Below are 22,128 nucleotides of genomic sequence, written 5' to 3' on the forward strand. Positions count from 1 at the left end.
AACCGGTGAAGCAAATTCCCAGAAGAGAGAGCAGGTCATCTACTGATCGGAAGGTTGGTGGTTCGATTCCTGGCTTCCCCTAGCCTGCGTGCCAAATATCCTTGGGTAAGATATTAACCCCAAATTGCTCTCTGATGCATCCATCGGAGTATGAATGTGTGTGAATGTTACTTAGAAAGCACTTAGAACAATGTGCTTGTGCGAATGGGTGAATGTACAAGTTGTGTAAAGCGCTTTGAGTGTTCAGAAAGAAGAAAAGATAAGAACAAGTCCATTTACAATTTACCATAGTGTCACATTCTGAGTTATTACAACACTGCCTGTATCTAAACTCTGTCCAGTTTGGTTTTTACATTTGTTTTGCATCAGTATAGTTTTTGGTCTTTGAATCTGTGAAGCATCAATGTTGGAACGTACCATGAAAGCTTCAAATCAAACAAAACAAATATTACAATTATTCCATTTTTATTTCTGCACAGCTGTGTTAGTACAGCTTTGAGTCAGACTAACACGATTCACTCACTGGAATAGCAGGAATAATATATACTGTATATTTTACCAAACAAGAGGACTTATTATATTCATTTCTGCCTTCATATTTTTAGTCTTGGACTTAAAACTTAAATATTAAATTATATAATAAATTACATTAATGCAATTCTTTGAAAAACATTCAGATGAAAGCGTTTTGTTTTTTTTTTGTGAATGCAAGTTGATTGTTAACACAGTCATGTGAAAAAGAAAGCAATGAGCTCAAGCGCAGCAGCAAATCTCCAACAGAATGCTGAAAAAGAAAAGACTCGTGGTGCTGCAATGGTCCGGTCAATATCCAGACCTCAACCTGACTGAGATGCTGTTACAGGACCTTAGGAGAGCTGTGCATAAACCAATACCTGCAAATGTCAACGAGCTGAAGTAATGACGGTGCTGAAGGTGGTTCTATGAGCTACTGAATGACGCGATTCTTAGTTTTCACTGCAGAGTCCTGTGAAATGTTCTTTTTGACATGACAGTGTATGTTCAGGGAAAGCGTGATCACTAGAGGCACAGCTGATAAATGATGAATCAAAAAAAGGACAAATAGCACAAAATTTAGTGCATTTTGCAATAAATTCAAATATTTAGAGTTTTACTTTAATTTTACTGCATCTATAGAAAATACTTCCTTGCACATGGACAAAGTTTGATACTAATTGAACATTACTGGTTTCAGCTGTTTGTTTACACCGTATCACGCTGTGGTATAACCAGCTCATTTATTTGGCGCCTGTTTGAAACACCAGTGCTGAGTAAAGATAAAATGGGCTGAAAATCTGGGATCCGTGATGTCGGAGAGGAGAGTGGGTGGAGTTTCTAAATAGATGCCACATGAATACGAGTCACCCAGCACTGAGATATAACACTATTAATCCACACGACATGTTCAAATCAAGTATGTCAGGCTGTGCTTTCTGAGCGGCTAAACATCGCTGATCTGATGACATCATCTTTGTTATAACTGACTGTCGCACTCCACTTCCACGTGGTCGCCAGACTTCCCGTTGTTCTGCGCGGGCTGTAAATGATCAGGAAGCAGGACCTCAACACTGTAGCTGATGCGTTTGGCCTGGAAGATGCTGTAGGTGTTGTCGAATCTCAGCACATCTGTGGAGGACAGAATGGAGTATTTAGACAGTTGGGTTTAACATCACAGAAGCACTCGAACACAAGGCCACTCACAGACTCCTGGACGCTCACAGGTCAGTGAGCCATCCTCGGGTACTAAGTGGGCGTTGTATCGCTGACTGGGCACGATTTCCTCCATCTCAGCCGCCTTCTTCCATTCACCCTTTTTGGCCTTTTGAAAGACCCCAAATCCGATGTCTCCACCGTCACTGGCAAACTGCCACCTAACAGGATGTAAAAATGCTTTGAATTAGCAAAGCCTTTATTTTGAAAGCTAGACTGTGCTCTACAGTGGTACGGACGTTAGCCGTGGTTTCTCACAACCAAGATGGTGATGGCAGAAACGCTTGTCTCGAGGCTACACAATGGGACTTTAGAAACCAGTGAATGATGTCACTATGGTCTCACTACAGCTGGGAGAGGACGAACTACGACGGGGCACATTCTTCCCGAGCAATAAGTGGCAGCTCAGGTTGACTGGGACCCTACTCACTTGATTTTACGTTGTCAGCATGACTGTCACATGTTCAAAATAGCAAACCTAACTTTGTTCTGTTTCTTCTTTTGTCACGATTCTGTGCTTAAAGTTTAAAGATGTAGCTGATTTAATCTTCCTATTTTTCCAGCTGTAGCTTGAACAGAGACCCTTTTGGTTTGTCGTTTGATTTCTTGTGATATAAGTGAACGGAATAAGATCATTTTAAAGATATGGATTGATCTATTTCCCCACGCTCCAAAAATGGATGGCGTGCGTCAACCTTTAATCGCACAATGAATGAAGTGAGTGACTTCACAACAAGCTGGCGTGATGAGCCATAATCATATCAGAGCTCTGCGGCTTTGAGTCACGCTGTCTCTGTAATGATTCTTTTTAAGACCTCTTAGCTACGGCTCATCGACTCCACTCTGAGAAATTTACAGACACTATTCTTTCTACATGACTGTCTCCTTTTGACAGGACCTTTAATCATAGACTCTGTATGACTTTTATCACTGACCTGAGAACGCAGCCGGGGAACAAGATCTCAAAGTCCACTTGCTCTGAAGAAACTCGGCTGATGGTCACAGACTGCTCGTAATCCACCTTCACATGGTCGCGCACGTAGTAGGAGGGAGGAACTGGTCCAACATGGTTTATCTGCAGCAGAGAGTCAAAAAAAACAGGCGTCAAATACTCACATAGACAATGAGTGAGAGGTTTGAGAGCAGAAAAGTGAAGGAAAGAAGAAAAGGCTTCACTTACTGTGCCATTATACAGCTATGAAAGCCTGTAAAATGTCTAGTTGTGCACAAAACTGGTAAAAATGTTATAAAGGAGCAAAGTGTTCTCTCTTTTCGGTTTTTCTTTTTATTCACATAAAGTCAAACCAATGATGTTCAGCGATTTCCCATAACAGTGCAATACAGGATGCAACCAGCAGAGGGCAGTGACTTCCTGGTGAGACCTGAGCTGCCTGTATTGTTGAATTAATGTCCATCGGTCCAGCAGGTGACGAGCAGGTTAACAGCACGAACAGACAGACAGAGCTCCCAACTGCAGGTCGAGGTTGAGAAAAGCTGTCACGGTTTCACAAAGTGTCCCGTAAAGTTTTCAGCTGCTTTTGGATGTCAGCTTTATTGTGGAGGAAGTCAAACTATTGTGTAACCACTTCTCTAAAAATCTTGCAGATATGAACCTTTAGATGATTTTATTTTATGACTGCCACAGAAAAACGAACAGGTACAGAAAAGAAAGGCAGAGGCAAAGAATGAAAACAAAACTAACAGCAAGTGAGAAGAACATCAGTCTGATTCATTTACACAGTTCATACAGAAGGAGGAAGAGTGACGGGGAAAAAACCCTGTGAGGTGCATAAGGCGCTATGTATGTTTCATTTTGTTTAAAGTAGGTTTTTAAAAATGAAGTAAATTTCTCAGATTTGTGTCCCCGACCACTCGGCTCCTGTTGGAAACAGAAAGTTGCATTTATCGATTTTCTCTTCTCTCCTTTTACACTCGTGTTGTTCCAGAGAGTTTTATTAGTAAAGCACTTAATAATCTTGTTATTTTAAAAGCTATATAAAAATGATGTTATCAAAGCTGTTTCAAAGCCACTAACTGTTTAACAGTACCTGAAAATAATGAGGCGTCATATCCAGAAACAAATCAGCACAAACTCTTAAACCTTTCTAGTTAAACACTCGTTCTGCAACACAACTACACTGGGCAGCACAAGTTCACACGTGGACCAAAATCAAAATAACACAATAGAAAATCAATGACACACAGCTAGCTAAAGGACAACTAGTTAAACACACAAGGTTTAAAAAAAAGGAGAGAAAGAAGCAAAACATTTGAGGCTGAGCGTCTGTTCCCTTCAACGAAGTCAAAATGAATTTCTCTCGTTCTGTTCCTCATCTGTTCTCGGCCCAATTTTTTATCTACAGAAACAGTGACAAACACGGGTCAGTTGTGTCACCTGGAGCTGCGTCTACGGCTGCAGGACTACCAAAGCTGCTGTTTTCTGCAGGGTGAGGCCACTACTCGCTTCACAGAACATCTGACATCTACTCAGCAGGGGGGGAGGTTTAGCTGATTGTTTTTATTTGCAGGTCTGCAAACATATTATTGGTCATTCATTTTAGTGCAACACACAGGCCCTTTGTATTGTATCAAGAAAGATCTGCTGAACAGTTTTTTCGTGTGTGTGTGTAGCTGTATTGATTTATCCTGCAGCAGGCAGCCAGTCTGGAATAGCCCGTTCATCGTCAGTGACCTGGTTCATCCATGTGTAACAGGATCCCTCACACACAGAGCCAGCAGAACATTTTATGATTCAGCGTTAGTAGCCTGGTGGTAGTTTGTTTGGCTGTAGCAGGAGGTTATGTAAAACATAGGCAAATGTAAACCCACAACATATTAGGATGATATCAAAGCACAGGGGAAGCTGCTAAAACTGTAGGAGCACACGATGCAGATCAGTGAAGGGAAACTACAAGACGGGACTCGGGACGGTAAACTGGTGACTATTTCTGCGTCTACGGGAGGGCTGATTGGCTGTAGTTGGAGTCAGACGCTATCCACTCACAGCAGTTTTGAAAATTAAAGTTGTCACATTGCTTTGTTAATTTGAAAGCTTAATAAAAAATAACTCATTAATCTTACAATTTTCTGTTATTAACTGTGATTAATCGCCATTACTTGATCAATAGCCTGACTGTAATTACACTTTTCAACTTTATATTTAAGCTTGTAACAGATATTTATGCAACATAATGAAGTAAATGCAGAATAAACACAAAAAATGTTATATATATATATATATATATATATATATATATATATATACACACAATTTTAATCAGATTCATCACAGCGTTACTGTGGATTAATTTTGATTAATCACGATTAAATATAGTTCATTTTTATTCTACATTAATCGCATTTCATTTTGCATGAGCAAACAGACTCGAGAAAAAAGGGAAAATATACGCACTTAACATGTTTACTGAACATCTTGAACATTCACGTCTCTGTAAACATGGATCCACTCTCTCTGTCACTTTGTGAGGCACTTCAAGTCTTTGAAACGAGGAACCAAAGCTATGTAAAGCTTCTTTTCACCTGATTTGTGACCTCAGTGATGAGGTCCTGAGGAGTTTATAAACTTAGTTTCAAGTGTTGTGTCATCCAAATTAATGTGGATATTATATTATGGCCACAGTTAGAGTAAAACAGCTTTATAAGCAGAGAACGCTTTAGGGTGTGGCTGCATAGTGACTGACAAGTCTGCCTTCAAAACCCAAAGATGGCGAAGGGCATTGTGCTTAAGACTTCAAGACAGATCGTCCAATGAGTGATGTCAAGGTGGCTACATCCATCTTTTATATACAGTCTTTATCAACATGGGCAAAACAACTACAATAGAATAACAGTCGATAATTTACCCGGCAACCAAAGAAAACATCTTCATACTACTACAGCGACCGAGGCTGCTCTTTTAGAGATGTTGAGATTATATGCAGCAGATATATTAATGTCTTATGAGTGAGTCCAAAGCACTGATTGTAAATCTGTGATGGATATTTTTCGCCTCCAACTTTTCAGCCATTTTTAATTCAAAAACAAACTAAAACGAGCTAAAACAAGTCAGGATGCTGCAGCCTGACTCACCTTGTTGCGACAGCGAGGGTCTCCGTCAGGATCCGTCAGTTTACCCCCGTATATCGCCGGCAGCTCCTCGGCATCGATGTGGTTCAATAAGACCTCCTGCCAGTTGGCTGTGAAAGCGGCGAAACCGTAACACTAAATTTCACTCTTTCGGGTGACGTCCTGTAAACAGGAGGTAGTGACATGCAGTGTTTTTGTCTCACCTCCCAGGATGCAGATCTTTTGTCGCGTGGCCTCACTCAGAAAGTGCTTGACGAGGTTGTAAGCCACAGGAAAGATTTTAGGGGCTGTGACAGAAAAAGCAGAAATCTGTCAATCGGACGTTCAGCTAAATTTGTCATTTTAAAAAAGTATGAAATCACCTTTGATAACAAACAGTTTCTTCAGCCCTTCTGGATAGTTGTCTTCAAACATCTGGAGGATCTGGTGCAACAGAGAAACATCAGCACCAACTTCTCTTCTGCTCTTTCTGCTTTTACACTACGTGCATACAAGTCTATACCTCTCCATATGTTTCTATAGCTGGTTTCCATAAGTGCTTCAGGCCCAGACCTTCAACATCGTAGATCATTGTGATCGACTCCACGTTTTTCCCCAGCTGGAAGGAAACGGTGACATAAAGACAGTAAAACATGTTTTTAATCATTTTTAAAAAGTGGCAGAGATGCATGTTTACTGCAGAGTTAACAGTCAAGTTGCTACAAACAGCCACAGTGTGATTAAATAATGTTAGAACATTAAATAATTCAGTTTCAGTGACATCCAAATAAGACAAGCAGAGTAAAATAAAATGTAAACATTAGGATGCGATTATTTAGTATTTATAAAATTAATGAATTCATGAAGATTAAAGAATGCTAATTTTGAGCTAATTTTCAATAACTGTGATCTTAAACAGTTGTTGAACTTTAAAACAGCTGCATTAACTTTGATCCTTATTCAAATAAATTAAAGATGCAGTGCTGGAGGCCAAAGGGTCACCAGGTGGGGAGTTATCCCAGGAATATGGCAAACGTGCACAGTATTCAGGCTGGTTGATTTTCAAAATAAAAAGCCCAACCAGGAAAGATCCTGTTTCTGAAACACTCCTGGTTGTTCTGAAGCCGTGCAAACGATGAAACGATACCGTGCTATCGAAGATGAGGTGGGTTTGCGGGATTGGACCCAAACTAGCAAGTTTTTGTTGATAAATGGTCTGTATTTGTATAGCGCTTTACTTGGTCCTAAGGACCCCAAAGCCATCATCCACCCATTCACGCACACATTCACACACTGGTGATGGCAAGCTACAGTGTAGCCACAGCCACCCTGACAGAGGCGAGGCTGCCGGACACTGGCGCCACCGGGCCCTCTGACCACCACCAGTAGGCAACGGGTGAAGTGTCTTGCCCAAGAACACAACGACCGAGACTGTCGGAGTCGGGGCTCGAACAGGCAACCTTCTGATTACAAGACGAACGCCCAACTCTTGAGCCATGATCGCCCTCATAAAAATTCCCAGCTTCCGAGGGTACCCGCTGGTCCCTGTCAGCCTGCAGCACCACGGGCCTGTGGGTGCGGTCGACTTAACGACTGTTAAGAACTAAAAGTTGAATCCTAACGATCTTGTTTTTTAACTGGTGAAAGACAAAATCAGATTTTGCACCACCTGAATGCAGTTTTGCTGCAGCAGAGCTTTGAGTTAATCAGATTTTAGTCTGAGGTGTGAACAGGAACGCTGCGTCTGCTCTTACTCTCTCCGACTGGAGGTTACACTCCTTCTGAAGCATCTCGCAGTCTCTGATCTTGGACTTGATGAAGTCTTGCTTGGAGGCAGACAGAAAGAGGCCCTTAGGATCTACGGGTCCGATGACATCGTACCAGATGGGGCTGCCCTCGCGGTCATAACCGCACATGCCTCCTGACAGATATTTCTCGATTACCTGCAAGAAAACCCCCATGTTGATATCAAACACTGCTTGGAATAGTAGCGAAGAAGCCGTGTCATTTTCTAAAAGTACAATGAAGCTACATTACATGTACATAAAACCTTTTTAGGGGGTTACCTCTGGTGGACGCCACTCAGTGATTATTGTGTCTACTTTCATCTGTCTCCTGAACTCCAAATGCTGGAAGAAAAGATGGACGCATGTTAGCTTCTGTTGTTATTGTTGTGCTATCTGTTGTCCTCATCTCTTATTGATTCCTGTATGTTTACTCTTGTTTTGCTCACTTTCCATCCTCCTTGTGAGTCTTTCTGTTGTCTGTGTGAGTACAGTTAACTTTTCGTTAACTTCCTGTTTTATTTGGTGCAATTCTCTGTCGCTTGCTACATTTTCACTTCCTTCTTCTGTTCTTTTCCACACTCTGAGTGTCTGATTTATTTCAGCTCTTTGCCTGAACCTTTCCCTCCATGCGTGTATTCAGTCTGTGTCTATGCCCTTAGTTGTTGTGTCTCCTGTTGTGCTTCTTGTTTGATTTTATGAGGCCATCATTGTGCAGTTTCCTGTTGTTTTTATTTGAGATAGTAACTGGGGGTTGTTAGCCTCTGGTTTCCCGTTCACTTCTTATTGGAGTTTGTTTGTAACTTCTTTTTTCAAGATTAGAGGTCATCACTTCAAAAGTTATTAATTTTTTTTCATTTGTTATTTAGTAGTTCTCACCATTAAATATCAGCAGGGCTGCAGTTGAAACAAACAACTGTGTTACCCACATTAATAATCTGTCTCAATGACAGAGCTGAAACACTGAGAACTTTCTTTTTTATATACACAGCAGGGGTGAGGAACTCCAGGCCTCGAGGGCCAGTGTCCTGCAGGTTTGGATGTGTTCTTGATCCAACACAGCTGATTTACATGGTTAAACAACCTCCTCAACAAGTCCTGAAGTTCTCCAGAGGCCTGGTAATGAACTAATCATGTGATTCAGGTGAAGTGACACAGGGTGAGATCTAAAACCTGCAGGACACTGGTCCGCATACAGCATAAGAACCTGGGATTTTATTCAGATGCCAACTTGGAGTGAAACGTGAAGGTGGCAAACAACAGAGGAAATCTGCCTTCAGCGAAAACATGAACGCGAACCGGATCCTACCTGCAGCATTCAGGTTTGAAAATACGGGACATTTTCTCAGAGGTGTCTGATGTCATCAGGGGCTAAAGTGTTGGTTGACATTTATTTTCTCATTTCCTATCCTCCCTTCAGACTTTGCATAAAGTACGTGTGCATTTTTTGTTGAAGATGACAACTAGCAATGGAAGCAACACGTGAATGATTAGTAGTCGCTTTAATCCCTGGTTGAATCATGGTTTGAAACTGTGTTTCATAGAAGGCAACAATGATACAAACACGACAAATACAGAAACAGCAAATAATCGCAAACGCAGCTTCACATATTCTGCCCCTAGTGGACAACAGCAAATTTAGTCACTGTAAATCTTATCCCATCAATGGAAATGCTTCTTTAATCCTTTTTATCTACATCTTATCTCTTTGGTGGCAGTGATGACTCAGTTTATCCACAGCGTAAAATTACCACACTGCTCCTCTCTAATCTGGAGCCACTCCCACACTAATGAGCATTGTGTGCTGCAGCTAAGCGCATGAATGTCGTTCACTACATGGGAACGCATTATGGTCGTACTTTGGCTCGCGGTTCAGCAGTGCAATGCATTTCTAGAAGAGTGTTACACGTGGAAGCCCTTTAAAAGTCCAGGCCTACAAAACTGAAAGTCCACGTTTATTACCTTTCGCAGCATTGCCTCAGACTTCTGGATATTGAAGTTCCTGGCTGAAAAGGAGAAATAAAAAGCAATGATCAATGCTGAAATCCATCTTCTATTCCACATTGTAGAGAGATGAAGCTTGAATGGGATTATACAACAGGTGCAAATTAAAATGATAAAATAAGAGAGCGCAGAAAAGAGACAAGAAACATAATTTTGCTGCGATTCTTAAAATTTAGATAGTAAAATTTAATATTTTAAACAAATGTTTAATGCTGAATTATACAATGTAGGATATGTTACATAAAGCTAAAACCACTGCGCAAACACATGGTGCTGTAATTAAAGGGGCAGCTGGTGATGTAGAAAGGCTTTCATTTATATAAGCTTCCTCTGGAATTTTCTCTCATATTATTCCTAAATCTGCTTATCAACAGGAATCTAACGGAAATATTAGCAGGAATAATGGCAGTACAGTGCTCATGTTGGAACTATGTCATTCCAACTTTGGCCAAATAACATTAAAATAAATCGTGTAAAGGTGTCAGACACAACGAGCCGAGAAGCCAGGAGTTATTAAAATGTTGCCGCTGATGTTTTTGAATGATGGTGGCGCCATTATGCAGAAATATAAACCAGTCTCTTAAATGATCAAACTTTGGTCGGCGTGCAGCTCTTCTCCGTAACGCTGTCGGCATTAAGACCACGGTGTGAGTACGAGTGATGCAGGGCAGAGTGCACACACAGGCTAATGCTCCTTTTAAGGTGATTAGCTCTGCAGCTGACAGTCCGGTGGAAAGACACGACAGTGCTGTGAACCGAGACATCTTACTCAACCACTAGATTACACTGCAGCTAATGCTTCCCCCTGGCACACTAACAGCAACCTTGAGGACACTCAAGCACAAAGCAGGGCCAGGATTAAGACCTGGCCACCTCTTACTCTGGGTCAGTAATGACATGCATGTCACCTTAATGGTCTGAAGTAACGGTTTCAACCTTTTAAATTTTAGATGACAGTTATTCTTTCAAACGCCACTTGGTCTATATGATATTAGAGGCCAGAATGTCCAAATTTACAGCATTGAAAACACAAAAATAAGACAAATGGGTAGTTGTCCACTTCATCAACCATCCACCCCACCATGCTTTGACACTGTTTGACACTTCACCTGTTGCCTGCTGGAGGTGGTCAGAGGGCCCGGTGGCGCCAGTGTCCGGCAGCCTCGCCTCTGTCAGTGCGCCCCAGGGTGGCTGTGGCTACAATGTAGCTGCCATCACCAGTGTGTGAATGGGTGGATGACTGGTTGTGTAAAGCGCTTTGGGGTCCTTAGGGACTAAGTAAAGTGCTATACAAACACAGGCCATTTACTGTTTCTGCAGATATCAGTGCCTTTGTGCGCATCAGTGCTGTTTATGACTGCTGCTTGCTAATGAACCTCGCCACGCTCTCTGGCTTCCTGTTTTCCATTTGCTATTTTATGTTGTTGATTGCTTTTCCCCGGGTTTCTTTCTTGGGTGCTTTCGCTCCCTGTCTGTCGTCCTGATCCTCTGCAGCCGTCTCCCACCTGTGCTCTGTTCCCACCTGTGCTCTGTTCCCACCTGTGTCTCGCTGCTTTCTAACTGACTGAAGTCACCTGGAGGTGTCTGTGTGGCAAAAGTGCTTCAGCGCTTCCCTTATGACCCCCTTTAGCAGAGGCTTCACAGGAGCGTCCTTTACCACCATTAACCAAAGCTAATGATTAACGTGGCTGACAAGTGGCACACCTGTAAATGCTGGTTAATAGTATTTTTCACTCCAGGCCATAACTTGCCGTTGTGTTCTGAGCCTTCAATGAAAGGCTGGTAAAACCACAGATGTAATCGCAGCTCTGATGAAATCTGCTTCTTACATGAAGAAAGTGGATTTATACACACAAACAGTCTTTACATAAAGATTAGAATTATCCAATTACATTTAAGTTATACAATCACTTAATTCTAATGCCAGCTTTTAGAAACTTTCATTAATTGACTGCATTTGATAAGAAGTAATAAGGAGTAGTACTGGATCCTCTCTCCAACAGGAAGAATGAATAACATGATTAACCTCCTAGGACCTGGCATCCACATATGTGGATATCACCTTTTGCGTTATTTAGACCAAAATACTCAATTTTGCTCTACAAGGGCCTGATATCCACTTACGAGGACGTTATAATGCTACTGTTCTATCGAAATTTTAAATCAATATCCTCATATGTGGCTCTCATTTTTCTTAGAAACAAAAATAAGGTTTAAAAAAAAAATAAAATCTGGTAATTCTTTGTTTTTACATTCATCAGGACCCAATCAGCCCAAATATCAAAGAGAAATTAAAAATGCAAGTCGTGGAAGAGTTCGGGTCTTAGGAGGTTAATCAGCTCTGTGCATCATGGATCTCTTTTCCTTATAAAATTCCTTATGAGCTCATGATGCTTTCCCTCATAAAAATATTAAGGAAAAGACCCTCGAGGTCATTTTGGAGTATTCGACTGCAGCTAGTCTGTCAGGGCTTCTGTTTAAGCTGCCTGGTGATCTCTGCACTGGATTCCTATTTTGTAGGGATTCTGCTTGTACCAGTAAAGGCTCCTTTTTATGTTTCACATTTGGGCTCTATCCATGCACCTTCACTTCACAGCTCCAGACATTTTCAGCGTCGACTTTAGATGTAATAAAAGTTTACGATGTGCCTCATTACGGGTACAAAGCCTCCGTGTGCAGCTCATTGTCGGATAACTCTGATAGTCTCGCTGCTCTCACTGGTGCATGCTCGCTAAAAAACAATGCAGGGAGATCAAACTCCAAAATTAAGCGATAATGTATTTGTGCACCTTACAGGGACTCTTACTGTTTACTGTTCTAAAGAAAGAACGCGTGCTAATATCAAAGGAAAACAAAATGTCATCATATGAACATGTTCCCACAAACGTGATTAACACTGTGGTCGTCAGAAGAGGAAGTCTCTGTACAAAATGTTGGCGCTTGTGGTTAATAAAAGCTGACTCAGCAGACTCTGTTTGATGATCACAGGCTGAAGTGGTAAAATTTTCTCTGCCATTTAACTCTCCTGCTGATCCTTGCTGCACTCACAGCACACAGACATCCCTGACTGGCTTTAATGGAAGTGATCGGGCTTTTCACATTTCTTCTCATTCCCACAGTATATGTTCTATTCTCGTTTATTTACCAGGAAACCAAGATGGAAGGTTGGTGGTTCAATCCCTGGCTCCCCCAGTCTGCACAGAATTTGATATTTTAATGGTGATCATGCGTCCTCACCATGTGCCAAGTCGAGCTATTTGCTTCACACCAATAAACCACACCACTGTTTTTCATCTAAAAGCTCCCGTCAGATGGGCTCTACAACATCTCCACCAACAACACCTCTGATGTTTAACGTTCAAATTGTGGCTTGTAATCTAAAATTCTTTGAGTGGTGTACAAGCACAACATAAATGGCACTCCAGGCCCACGTAAATCTGGACATTCAGATTATCGCAGACTTGCAGTTATGACCAGCAAACAGTGACGACCATCAATTACTACTAGAATTCGCTTTCAGTCACTCATCCAGTTAATTTCAGTTCTTTCTTTCTTTAAAAGCTACTCTAAATTGTGTTTAGTGAACACTGAAAATAACCGGTCCTTTATTTTAAGCTAGCTATACGTTTAGTTAATTAAACTTGTTATTCATAATTTTAGGAAGCTATTGCAACTTTTTATCCAGTGCAGTCTACCTACCAAGTGTAAAAACCCATGGTTTAATCTGAGGAGAAGACATAAATCCTTTTAAGGTTGCATCAGGAAGGGCCTCCCACCTGCTGTGGTGAATTTGGTGAATAAGGAAGCAGATGAAAAGAGCTTTTATCCTCTACGTTTAGCTAAGACTATGCATTTCCATATTCTTAACCAACAGCTTGAACTGCCAGCCACACTTTAATCAATATTTCCTAACTGTGTCATCCTCATAGTTTAACTACAGTACCGTGCAAAAGTGTCGAGCCACCCCTCATTGCCTTATATTTTGTTATGAAAATGGGAAACAGGTGCAGCATGTGTACATACAGATGGAAATATATGTAAGGTAAATATCGAGTTTTTACATTTCCAATGATCCATGATCTTGAAAGTCAATATGGTTCGACCAGGCGCCATCTTCGAGTGCTTATTCATCACTTTTAGGCAACTTTTCAGCTCAGATTTGTTCAGGTTGCATGCAGGTTTTTTCAGATTGGTTACAGATACAGAACTAATCTGTTCATGTACCCCATGGCACAAATACCTCCTGGGCTACTTTTGCCTCTTGGGAATCACTAAGCTGCACTGTTCCTACAGTGTGATGCTGAGCGTGACATAACTCGTGTCATTTAGAGCATGCATTGTCCAAACAGACCTTCATTGTCGATGTTTGGAGCTGTGACGCTCAGCTTTCTGAGAAGCAAATCAGGCATTTCACAGCATTTACGCTCATTTAGTAAGGCCGACTTAAAGAGAACAGCACGCCCTAACCGCCAGTCTAAATGCTCATTATGAGACACTTCTTCATTGTTATCAAAAATCCAGGGAACTGAAACCTAGAAGAGCAGCAGACTGCCGTAGTGCACCTTTAATGCGATTAGCCGTGGATTAGCCTGATACACAGAGTGCTAGGCTTCTGCTTCAGGACTTAATCAGAACAAGGCCTGCTTTAATCGCTGTGCTTCCTCCAGGGTGCAAAACTACCACCTATTCAGACTCTGGATATCAGTTACACAAAGAAGACCTCCAATTTTTGTATTTATCGCTTATTTATTTGTCACCTTTTGGCAAAAGAACTTCTCCTCTCGACAGCAACTTTAGCAATCGTGATCTGATGGCACCGTTTTGCCAAACACATTTGCTTTGCAAAAAGAAGCTCAATAAACTCTCTATAGGCTCCCCTTGTTAGTCTGCATCGTGTTATTTTATTGTATTTATTCACATTTGTATATTTTACAGTGTCAGAGCTGACAGGCAGGGAGGGGCAGATTAGTGTGTGTGTGTGTGTGTGTGTGTGTGTGTGTGTGTGTGTGTGTGTGTGTGTGTGTGTGTGTGTGTGTCAAAATGTACTTGATAATGGAGGGTTCAAGCCACAACAACGCCCTGCGTGAACCAGACGCAGACAGAAGGGTGGGGCCTACGGGGGCATTAAAAAGGGGTACAAGAAGACCCGCCTCCCCCTCTCTCAACGGTATAAGAGGTGTCGTGCTGAGTGCACATGTTGGTTTATGTGAGCAGAGTCATGAAAACACGTTGCTTCATGTCTTTTCATGCAATAAGCCACCACGTTATTTCACTCGTCTTACTCCACAAGTGAAATAACGTAACCAGATTTTTTTCCCAGTTTGCATTACAGGAGAAAATAACTTTAGCGTGTAGGATGTGGAATTATGGGAAAACTTCTGCTTTTTGCCATTTTCAGTTTGGGAGAAGTGACAGATGCAAAGTGGTAGTAAACTCACCTCTGAGCCAACGTAAGAGGAAGTGGTCATGCTGTGCAGGAAGTTGAGGAAGAATATCTTGTACCCGTACTCGAAACTGCAATCAGACACGGGAGAAAAGAAGAGGCATATGACTTCAGAGGAAACGTTTCACTAAATGTCTCCAGCTGTGAGCCTGGGAGTGAAAACCGGACTTAAAAGAGGTTTTCCTTCACAGTGGTGTGTGTCACCGAATCTTGTGACTTAATGACTATTTTCCATTACAGCTGATGCCCGTAAACATGTTTGCAGAGCCCGAGGCAGGCTCACGTGACATTTTAGGCTCTAAACTTACTTTATAGCCAACAGCATGTCAAACAAATACATATAGATAAGGACGAGTATGGAATCATTTCCCCTTGCAACACATGCAGGTTGATTCCTTTCTACAGATTGTGACTTACAAGAGTCACTGGCACAAATAAATGTGAATGCAAGCTTTGCAAAATTGCTGTATCATGATTTATATTCACTCAATGTATCAACTCATTGTATCACATTGATAACAGCTCTCCCCCTTATCTGTTATCAATGCGAACAGATAAGGCACAAGTTTATTTTGAAATAAGCAGATTCTACTGATAAAACATGCAAATAAAATCAAGTCAAATAATAAGTTTGGGGCCCATAAAAGAGGTCATATAAACTCAAATCAACCCCGTGTTGGTGCAGGAGGTTAATTCTTGGGGGTGTGGCTGCAGGTTTTGCAATCATAGAAAAGTATTTGTTGAGAAAAGAAACAGATGGAGGATGGATTTGTCAGATTTCTTCCTAAAACAAAGAAGAAATATTTGTATCGCTGGTTTTGTCAGTTTAATGTAAAACAAAGGGCAGAAATAAACGGCAAATATTAAAAGTTCAGTTGCTGCAAAATGCAGGATGGTCAGGTTTTCCATTAGGATGGTGGAGTTTGTTCCCATACAGCCACTACAGCTCAGTCAGTGTGTCTGTCCATCCCTGAGGTGTTGGATGAGGTGGAGGTTTCATGTATCTGTGCGGACTAGTTCAGTTCTGAAATAATAAACCCAGTTCTTTAAGTGCCTGGCTTTATGTGCACTATCATGTTGAAACATGTCAAGTGTCCTGATATCAGTGTGTCACCTTGATCACGTGACGTTACCTGAAATCCACACACCTTCCACTTAACACCATATTCCGGCAAAATACGAGACACACCCAGAAAGCCAGACAACCCAACCGACCTCTCAGGCCTGAAATACTTTTTCAACCACTGAAAACCACTGCTGTAAAAAGATATTGATTAAACCTACAATTTTATTGGTCTAACTGTATGTATTTTAATGTCTTTTCATATATAGAAATAAAGTCACATCCTTCTGTCCACGCACCAAACCTACAGTAACTGCTGCTGGTTTTAACCATAAATCACTAAAACGTTTTTTTGCACCCACAGTTTAAATCAGATACTTTGCCAGGCAATGAAAATCAGTTTTTTCAGCAGCACCAAAACTTCCCATAAACCCATAACTTAACGGATGTGGATAAGAGACACAGGAGCATCTCATATGCTTCACAGCACCAGACTGAGAAAAGAAGAGCAAACAATTTTATTATTTTTTGGTTTGTTACTCGATTAAAACGATCATGACCCATCATTTTAAATGACAGTTAATGAGATCTTTAATTTCCATCTTTAATTTAATAAGCCTGAGATCATTTTAGAAAAATATGTGCAATTTTAGCAATATACCACACTGCATGTGGATTACAATGTTCACATAATAGTGAACTTTTAAAGACACATGGAACTAAACGGCTGTTTAGTAAAGCTGGAATCACCACGATCGCCTGGAGCAAACTACTAAACCCTGATGCTGTGTGAGTGTGCGCACAGATCAACAAAGATAAAAGCACTGTATGAATGTGGGTGTGACTCGGTGAAGGAGCCTTGCAGTAGAAATGCTAGTCTATGTATAATTTATCTACCTTTATCATAACAGTGTAGTATATGTCTCAATCTTTCTTACTGTAAAAACACTCCTGCCCTGCAGCAGAGACCTCTGCTGTGGAGGGTTAATATGAACTAATAGAACATGTCCATAAACTTTTGGCCTTATCGTACACTTTGCAGTGTGTATAGATGCAGATAACAGACTTTCCCTTCAGCTAAATGATGAATGACAGCAGACCCCTGACATCATATGATAACAGATGTGGAGCTGAACGTGGTCTTCCAACAGGACTGCTCTTAATGGGGTGCAGCTGATAATGTTGCTAATGACTAAGAACTGCTTTGTTTTTTTCAATGTTTATTTATCCAGAAAGGAATTATTTTGCGAGAAAGTCGTGGCAGAGCCTGTTTTTTCATAAACAAATTTCCGTACCCACTGTGACGTTTCCCATCATTTAGGGCAGTCGTGTTATGAACCCTGTGTTTTGTGTTTTTGGACCTTTAAGTTCTCTTATTATAAACTTTCTTCAGTTTAATTCTCAGTGTCTTGTTGTGTTCTCACTCTTCTGCCTTTTTTTACAGTTACTGTTGTGTGTATTGTGTTCCCTGTCTCAGTTCACCCTTCCTCACCCGTGTTGCCTGTGTCTAGTTAAGTCTCCATCGCTATGTTAAGTTCCTTCCTGTTTTATTCTGATATTCTCCATATTTTTGTGCCCTATATTCAGTTTTGCTTCCCTTGTCTTGTTTTCCCTGATTGGTTTCAGCTGTGTACCCTGGTGTTTCTAATTGCCTACACTGAACTGAATGTTTGTCTGCCTGTGGCTTTTCCATTGTGTTGCTCCTGTTTGGCTTTATGTGATTTGTTTCCTGCTGGATTTAAACAACACAAACATAAAGGTTTGTTTTTTCTTCCTTAATTAATTCCATCTGATGAGTCCAGTAATCTACACAATCCATCACATGACAAAGGGTGGATCTGACTGTGAAACCACAAGCTCACTGGCTTGTGATTAGCCGCTCACAAGCTGTTAACCAATAACTGTATCCAGAAATGTTCCAGTAAAACACTGTCCTTGTGGGTTTATTGGATGAGTTACTGTTTTTTTGTCATAACAAATACAAAATTAAGTCCATTTTGTAAACTACAGGGACCCTAAGAGTCAGAAGGATTATTCAGGATATGCTCACTTGTTACTAACCTGTGCAAGGACAAAAAATGTTATTTTTCTTGACAGCTCAATGACCGCAGCATGTTTCAAAAGTAATTTATGTAATTTATTGGTTAAAGGAAATCACTGTTTCACTGTCTGAAATACTAGTTTGAACAATAAACATAATACTGAAGTTTGAACTTGTGTTTTGCAAAGGTCTTGAGCCACATCAGATTTCTTTATAGTTAATAATTTGTTAGAAAAATGGGAAATGGGTGCAACGACTTACTGAAACATAAGGCACAAACAGGAGCTTGAAAGTCAATATTTGGTTTGACGTCTTTAGGAATAGTTCTCTATGGTTCATGAAGGACATTCGAAGCTCTTCTTTAGATGTTGGTGGCTTTTTGTTTCCCATTGTCTGTCTATATGATCCCACACTGCAATGATAATGTTGAAATCCAGGCTCTGGAGAGGCCGATCATGACTGCTAGTGCTCCATTTGGTGTTGTTTGTTTGTTTTCTATCCATGATGGGTTTACTGCACTGGCTGTGTGGTTGGGATCAGTGTCATGCTGAAAAACGAAGCCGTTGCCAATCACATGCTTTCCAGATGGTTTTGTATGGTGGATGAAAATCTGATTGTACTTTCCCAAGTTCATAATTCCATTCATTTAGACAAGATCACCGACATCACCGGCCCCAAAATATAAAGAAATGATGATGGCTCAAGACGTTTGCACAGCACTATAAATCTGAAATAGCACCTATTGTTTTTCAGTGATGTTTTCCCACTCTCACTTCTTGGTGGAAAATGTGCACCGACGAGCACAGGGGTAATCTTAAAAAAGACGTTTTAATATATTTTTATTAACACTTTGTTTACATACAGATGGAGAAAAGGACATTTTTAATGTCAGTGAGACGTAAATGTTACTGTGCCAAAAACTAACTGCAGCTCCTTTTTTCTGTCTCAGAATTACTTGTCCGTTGTTTGGCAAATTATAGGCCAAAAAGTCATTTACATTCATTTAAATATGGATACAAATGTTTTTTTGCAAATACACAAATAATTATTTGGAACATCACTGGCTTGTAAAATATTAGGATTTTAAATGTATTGAACACTGACTATCTAATGGGTTTTAGACAGCAACTAAAATCTGAGTTTCTTAGTCAGATTAGCTGATTATTTGCTACAACGCCGTCCTTATTCTATGGGCTGAATTCTGATCTTTAAAAAAATCAAAATATAATCAAGTTTAAAACAACAACAACAACAACAACAACAATAATAATCATCTTTATTTATAGAGCACATTTAAAAGCCTTGGGCATACCAAAGTGCTTTACATAAAACAATAAAAGGTTCCAACATTGATAACGGATAAATAAAAATAACGAGTTATGTTCATAGATAAAAGCTACCAATAAGAATGACTACAGCACATGGGTAATAGCAAGATAAAAGCTGTACCACCATAATAAAAGACACCAATAGAAAGATAGGAGGGAATTAATACAAGAGGTCAATAGGTCACAGGAACCAAACAAACAAACAAACAAACCAGCAATTAAAAGGTGGAGAAGGCAAGTTTAAAAAGATATGTTTTAAGCTGTGATTTAAAAGAATGAATAGAATCAGATGCCCGGATGCCAATCGGGAGATTGTTCCACAGCACAGGTGCGACAAGAGCAAACGATCGATCACCTCTAGTCTTAAGTCGAGATCTGGGCTGAGCCAGCAGTAACTGTGACGATGACCTTAAAGCCCTAGCAGGAGCATAAGGGTTTAAAAGGTCCTTAAGGTAGCTGGGTGCAGTGTTGTTAGTAATTTTAAAAGTAAACAACAAAATTTTAAGTTGAATACGATATTTGACAGGCAACCAGTGCAGATCGGCAAGGACAGGAGTAATGTGGGCAAACTTGCTGGTTTTAGTTAGAATGCGAGCTGCAGCATTCTGAACTGTCTGTAATCTCTGTAAAAGGGAAGAGTGGAGACCACAATAAAGTGAATTACAATAGTCTAGCCTCGACGTTACAAAGGCGTGGATGAGCTTTTCGAGATCTTTATGCGGGATGTAGCGCCTAGCCTTAGAGATAAGGCGAAGCTGGTAAAAACTAGATCTGACAACAGCAGACACTTGTTTGTCAAGTGAAAAGGAGCTGTCAAATAAGACACCCAGATTCCTGACAGTATCAGAGAGAGAACAACTAAGAAAACCAAAGGCCCGGAGTTTGGCACGAAGAGCATTACTACCAAAAATCATAATCTCGGTTTTCTTCTCATTAAGGATAAGAGAATTCGACAACAACCACTTCTTGGCCTCAGACATGCATTCTCGGAGGCTATTCAGAGACAGAGCAAGATCGTCGTTTAGCTCAAAATAGAGCTGGATATCATCTGCATAATAGTGATAAGCAATATGGTATTTCTCAAAGATGGCACTTAAAGGAAGCAAGTATAATGAGAAAAGGGTAGGGCCCAGCACAGATCCCTGGGGGACACCACAGCAAACAGGTACAGCCGAGGAAGAGGATGTAGCCAGATGTACCGTAGAGAGCCGATTGGAGAGATAGGATTTAAACCAATCCAGGGCAGCACCCTTGATGCCTACAGTGTGCTCAAGTCTCGCTAATAAGATATTATGGTCAACCATGTCAAATGCCGATGATAGATCCAAAAGCACTAAGACTGAGGGGCGTCCGTTGTCAGCCATTCGTAGGAGATCATTGAAAACACGAAGCAATGTTGATTCTGTGCTGTGATGTTGTTTGAAGGCCGATTGAAATTTATCATTTATATTATTCTCATCAAGGTAGGTCTGCAGTTGGAGCAGAACCACCTTCTCAAGTATTTTAGCCAGAAAGGGAAGCTTAGAAATTGGCCTAAAATTGGCAAAATCACTAAGCTCAAGGTTCCTTTTTTTTTAGAACAGGTTGGATTATGGCATGCTTGAGAGCTGAAGGTACATAGCCAGAAAGCAAGGAGAAGTTCAATATGGACAATAAACAAGGTCCAATTACACTGAAACAATCCTTAACAATACGGGATGGGAGAGCATCATGTACACAGTTAGTATTGTTCAATTTATCAATTAGACGCTTCAGAGTGGAGAGAGAAACGGGTTCAAATTGACAATAATTTAAAAAATCCTTATAAGCCCTTCATAAAGTGTGGCTTACTGACAGACTCACAGGAAATAAAGACACCACAGTGTCAAACTTGGGTGATATTTAAATTTAATCTAGTTTAGCAAATTTAACCTTCCTCCATAGTCTCTTTGCTGATCAATAACACATCAGTATATGGCTAACATTAACAGAAAACATTAGTGCTGCGTATAAACCCTTAATATTTTCGGTTAATTAGACAGAGGAGACTCCACTGTGATATATGGGCTAGAAAGGAAATAAATGCAGGACAGCGTCTGTGCGCATGCTGTGACAGCTCACTGTGAGCCTCTACACACATTATTAGAGCGTTTCACACTGTGACGGAAACCACACACTGTGAAAACAGCGAAGCAGATGAAGACAGATAAGGCCAGAGTGAAGGCATCACCCCATTCAGTCGCGTTATCAAACTCTTATTATTATGAAACTGACCTGCTCCAGCGCCTCAGCCTGTTTAGGACTCAGGTCTCCCACTCTCCCGCTCATGCCTCCGACCTGTGGATAAAGACAGCAGAGCTCCTTCAAAGTTCCGTCTTTGACGCCTCCACGTGATGCTCATCCACGGCCTCAGCGTCCTGCTATCCTCCGGTGACACTGCCCGGTGGTGCAAAACGTATGAGAGGGGGGAAAAATGTAAACACGGCTCTCACACCGCCCGTTTTTACCCTATGCTTAAAGATCCAGCCCAGCTGGCTAACTCAGCCAAAGAAAAAGGGGAAAATGACAGGAGCGTCATTCTGCAGCAGAGGGAGGGGCCACGGAGAGCAGAAGCCCCGCCTTCTCTGTTCATAGGTTCACTCACTATTAAAATCATGTTATTAAATACAGAATTATTCAATGTATCTTTCGCC

The 22,128-nt window shown here is 40.9% G+C and overlaps 1 protein-coding gene across 1 annotated transcript; it reads right to left on the reverse strand.

Moving 5' to 3' along the window:
• Window positions 1–446: 446 nt before the first annotated feature.
• On the reverse strand, window positions 447–22,117 carry LOC146697613 (SEC14-like protein 2). Its single transcript, XM_085476427.1, has 12 exons — window positions 21,710–22,117; window positions 15,020–15,095; window positions 9,540–9,583; window positions 7,860–7,922; window positions 7,548–7,736; window positions 6,317–6,412; window positions 6,177–6,237; window positions 6,018–6,101; window positions 5,818–5,924; window positions 2,664–2,803; window positions 1,720–1,889; window positions 447–1,644 (listed from the first exon to the last, which is right to left on the reverse strand). Exons 1-12 carry the CDS (start codon window positions 21,761–21,763, stop codon window positions 1,493–1,495), a joined length of 1,236 nt encoding a protein of 411 aa, XP_085332553.1. The 5' UTR covers window positions 21,764–22,117; the 3' UTR covers window positions 447–1,492.
• Between the last annotated feature and the right edge of the window lie 11 nt (window positions 22,118–22,128).

This window comes from Copadichromis virginalis, linkage group LG12 (assembly GCF_057382275.1).
Source record: "Copadichromis virginalis isolate Kocher_CV1m ecotype Utaka linkage group LG12, C_Virginalis_male_GT1.1, whole genome shotgun sequence".
Classification (NCBI taxonomy): Eukaryota; Metazoa; Chordata; class Actinopteri; order Cichliformes; family Cichlidae; genus Copadichromis; species Copadichromis virginalis.

Coding starts and splice junctions, on each gene's coding strand:
- LOC146697613 (XM_085476427.1), bottom strand. CDS start 21,763: ATGAGCGGGAGAGTGGGAGACCTGAGTCCTAAACAGGCTGAGGCGCTG. Junction 9,584..15,019: donor CCTCTTACGTTGGCTCAGAG/GTGAGTTTACTA, acceptor TCTCCTTTTCAG/CCAGGAACTTCAATATCCAG. Junction 7,737..7,859: donor CTGAGTGGCGTCCACCAGAG/GTAACCCCCTAA, acceptor GTTTTCTTGCAG/GTAATCGAGAAATATCTGTC.